At 28.6% G+C, this 3938-nt stretch overlaps 1 protein-coding gene across 1 annotated transcript; it reads right to left on the reverse strand.

Annotated features, from left to right (window-relative positions):
• Positions 1 to 451: 451 nt before the first annotated feature.
• On the reverse strand, positions 452 to 3256 carry LOC134248243 (uncharacterized). The gene is made up of 3 exons (XM_062730654.1): positions 3085 to 3256; positions 2152 to 2241; positions 452 to 1942 (listed from the first exon to the last, which is right to left on the reverse strand). The coding sequence occupies exons 1-3, from the start codon at positions 3162 to 3164 to the stop codon at positions 1732 to 1734; spliced, it is 381 nt and encodes a 126-aa protein (XP_062586638.1). The 5' UTR covers positions 3165 to 3256; the 3' UTR covers positions 452 to 1731.
• Positions 3257 to 3938: the final 682 nt, after the last annotated feature.

Below are 3938 nucleotides of genomic sequence, written 5' to 3' on the forward strand. Positions count from 1 at the left end.
ATACATATCTTATTATGCACAGAAAAATGATATCATCGCGAAATACAAGACCGTAACGTTATTTATGGAGGTAGTTCTATTTATATTACCATTACGTTTTTTTTATTGATTAAAAATTTATTCATGGCTTACACTGGTATACTATGGTTATAATAAAGAAAATTAAAACTGAGTAAATGGTGCTAAAAAGGGATTCTTGTCTGATTGTGACTAGATAAACTGAATGTGAAATCAAGCAGGGACTACTAGTATATTTTTGGTGGAGTAATGGTGAATGAAATCATATCTTTTTCTGCTTTCAAAATTAAAACTAAACAATGAATTTAGTTGCAAATTTTAAACAATCAAAGACTTAAAGAAATTGTCCTAATGTAAATCAAATTGTTAGTTATGGATTAAAGTTTTAAAATATATGACATAAATATGTTTTTCAAAAAAAAAAAAAAAAAAAAAAAAAAATAAAATTGTTAGCTTTTGAAAGCATCGATTTTCAAAACAGATATGAGCAAAAAATAAGTAAAAACTGTTTCTCCTCTCTACATAAACGGTTAGAACTCTTTTCATATCATTTGTATCTCTATATGACTACTTTAACATACGTAAAATAAATAAAAAAAAAATTAGATACACAAAGGGTATTTTAAAAACTAATAATATTAAGAAATTTGAAAAATAGAGGAAACTTTGAGTATTCAATATCTGTTTTTGTTAATTTGATTATGTTAATTTGGTATTATCGTCTGAAATACTCTTTTACACCAATTGCTGCAAACATAATGACCTAAATCTGGCCTTGCTTAAAAAATAAAACGGTTCAGTGGAACCCCCAACAAATATATTTTATATATACAGTATTAACTATATGATTAAACAAAACACCATGGGAAAGAGCTTTAATCCCTTGCAATAAAATAAATTACTAAAAGCCCTGATAGAACGTGTCTTGAAGAATAAATCTGTACGACAACGACATGTGATCAGCCAAATCAAATTTATACTCGCCATTTTTTAAAAAAAAAGTAGTTTTAGAAACAATCTTGTACTGGGCGTATTAAAAACTGTCCACTTACAGAACCCTATATATTCCATGTTTAGAGCTGAAATGATAAGTGGTTTAAGTACCACTTAGAAAAGATTGTTATCTTTAAAACAGTGATAACAATAATCACTTGATGGAGAACATTATCAGACAGATATAAGTATTAATTAGACAATATTTATTTTACGCATTAATTTGGGAATAAGATGTGCTTGTAAAATTTAACAGTTATAACGAACTCCGATATAACGAATTTACGGATATAGCGAACTGATTTTTAGTCCCGTAGAAGTAAAATATTGGTATAATGAAATTTACATCTTTTATAACGAATTTTCAAATATCTTACAGTTGGATAAATTGAACTGACTTTATTTTCATGAAGTATTTGTATAATAAAATTCAATTCATAATAAAACATTAGTTACCCAAGGCATGTTTTGTAATATTTTTTTCTTTTCCAAGATATTCGTTAGTAATACTTGAAGGAAAACATGCATATTGCGAATTCTCTATAGATAGAGTTATACGAATTCGTTACACGGATATAAAGAATTACGGATATATAGAGAATTAAATTCACAGTTCCTTAGGATTTCGCTATAACTGAGTTTTACGGTACAAGGGAACGAAATGCTATTATCATATTTGAATACAGACAAAATAAGAGTTGTCATTCTTAGTAGGTGGTGTTAACAGCTGTAATCACCATATAGTATACTTCTCGCAGGATTGATCTGAACAACGCCAAAGTACGAGGCTTCTGTGTTCGTATAGATGAATGTTGGGTCTCCAATTGGCCTTATCATAATATAGTCATCACATTCAAGTTTAAACATCCCCATATGATTCATTGTGTCAAATGGATGCTCTCCAGCTCTTCTATCGTAATATGCCTGACCTCTGTATTACAAAACAATTAAAGCAAAGTGGATTAATGATATAATAATCCTATTTTTTGAAGAAAAAAAAGATTGTTTATGTTTTGGAATAGGGCATTGACCTCGGTACATTATGCACTTTTTATCTGAAATCTGTGTCAGACAAAAGGTCACAGGTTTATTTACTTATTACATAATGTTTGTAAATATACATTGTTAGGGATTACAAACCTATTATCCTGCGTTATGTAACTTTTTATCAAGGTCTTTTCAGTTCCATTATGAACCAGCACTGTTTCAAATCCTACAGATGGCTCGTACCTGTCCATTACAATATGAAAACAATATTTAATAAACGCAAAAATATGTAAACAGATTTTGAAGCAGGCTTATTCAGAGAACTTAGTTACATTTATTGAAAATTTCTAGTTCGAAGATGAAATCTTCCTGAGTTTTCTGGTGCAATCTTAGGAAATTTCTGGCTTTGTTAATATAAAGAAAAATAATCCCGTACGTTAAATCAGTAAATGCATTAAAATCAAGGGAAAAGACTAAATTTCTCTTTATATTTAATTAAGATTGAAATAGATGCAAGCAGGGAATTGCTGTAAACAAGAAGAAGTGACACTGCTTTGCAAAAAGAACACTCGCGAATCTTAAAGCAGACAGATATTTGCTAAAATATAATAAATAATTGAATCGAGTTTATATTCTTAATTAATGTTTCTTCCTTACTATCTTTAAGCTTGAACGATGAATTGAAAATTCAGATTACACTAAGCTGCGACTACACAAATATACAGTTGAAAAGCTTAATTGTCTACTCCCCCTGGTTTTCTATTAATCAATGACCACAAAAATGTCCTTAATTTTTTTTGTTTATTTGAAGTTTAATGAGTTTGAACATTCGTGTTTGTTAAATTGTTTCCAAGAAAAAAAAAATAATCCCATCAACCATGAGTAATGTTTTACACAAATTATGCATTTATCACTTGAAACTTGAATCACTACAAGTGGCCCTCTTCTGTGAAGTATGTGAAAAATTGTTCATTTGAAGCTGTAACTTTATTTTTAGATAAAGTAAACAAATAATCATATTATCTTATAGCAACTTATCTAAGTACGCAGATAGTAATGGATAGTAGCAACCTTAATTATATCTACCCTTGCTCTGGACCGTTGACTGCTACTTGAGCATATACTAAATATATTCCTGGACTGCGAACTTTAATTGCTACGGGCATATTATAGGCGTTATCTCTGATGTAGTCAAAAGTGGATGAATATATAGACTCCGGATCACTCCATCTAAAGCAGTGTTTCCTGTTGAAGCACCCATCTAAAAAAAAAATAAGCTTGTTCGTATTGATGACAAACCGAAAACTCTTGCATGTATAAGTACATGTGTATTTATCAAGTACTTAAAAGCTTCCATGTGGAAAAAATTCTCTTGACCTATCAGAGAGTTTTCATAGCAAAATTTCTAATATCTTTTTTTGAAAAATGCAATTCATCTAAAGTAAAATTGCAACTTTTTGAATAATTACGTGTCAAAAATAATTTTTTTTTTGTAAAATTAAAAATGTTTTAAATAAATATATATATATATATATATATATATATATATATATATATATATATATATATATATATATATATATATATATATATATATATATATATATATATATATATATATAGATTTGCTTTTATTTGAGGGGTCATTCACTTCTGAACGAAAAATGAGGCACATTGCTATGAGAAGAAACGTTAACATTGTCGCCTATGTTAGAATCTAATTCAGACTTCAGTCTTTCAACATTGATACTGTTTGGAGGACAAAACTGGCTATTTGAATAATATCTTAGGTGGATCATAAAATTTGCCATCTTTTAAAAAATCCTTGAAATGTTGCTCACATTTTTCCTTTAAAACTACACACACACAAGACTCAATAACTCTCTTTATATGTATCAGTGAAAAACGGCATTTTTAAAAACAGCTTGTAGAGACAAAAG

Source organism: Saccostrea cucullata, unplaced genomic scaffold (genome assembly GCF_032062105.1).
Source record: "Saccostrea cucullata isolate Sc308-1 unplaced genomic scaffold, CSIRO_AGI_Scuc_v1 ctg6449, whole genome shotgun sequence".
Classification (NCBI taxonomy): domain Eukaryota; kingdom Metazoa; phylum Mollusca; class Bivalvia; order Ostreida; family Ostreidae; genus Saccostrea; species Saccostrea cuccullata.

Bases quoted from the DNA above. Each gene is read 5' to 3' on its own strand.
- LOC134248243 (XM_062730654.1), bottom strand. From the start codon at position 3,164: ATGCCCGTAGCAATTAAAGTTCGCAGTCCAGGAATATATTTAGTATAT. The intron at 2,242-3,084 runs GTAGATATAATT...TGTAATGGACAG, and splicing joins GTCAACGGTCCAGAGCAAGG to GTACGAGCCATCTGTAGGAT. The intron at 1,943-2,151 runs GTTTGTAATCCC...TTTGTAATACAG, and splicing joins TACATAACGCAGGATAATAG to AGGTCAGGCATATTACGATA.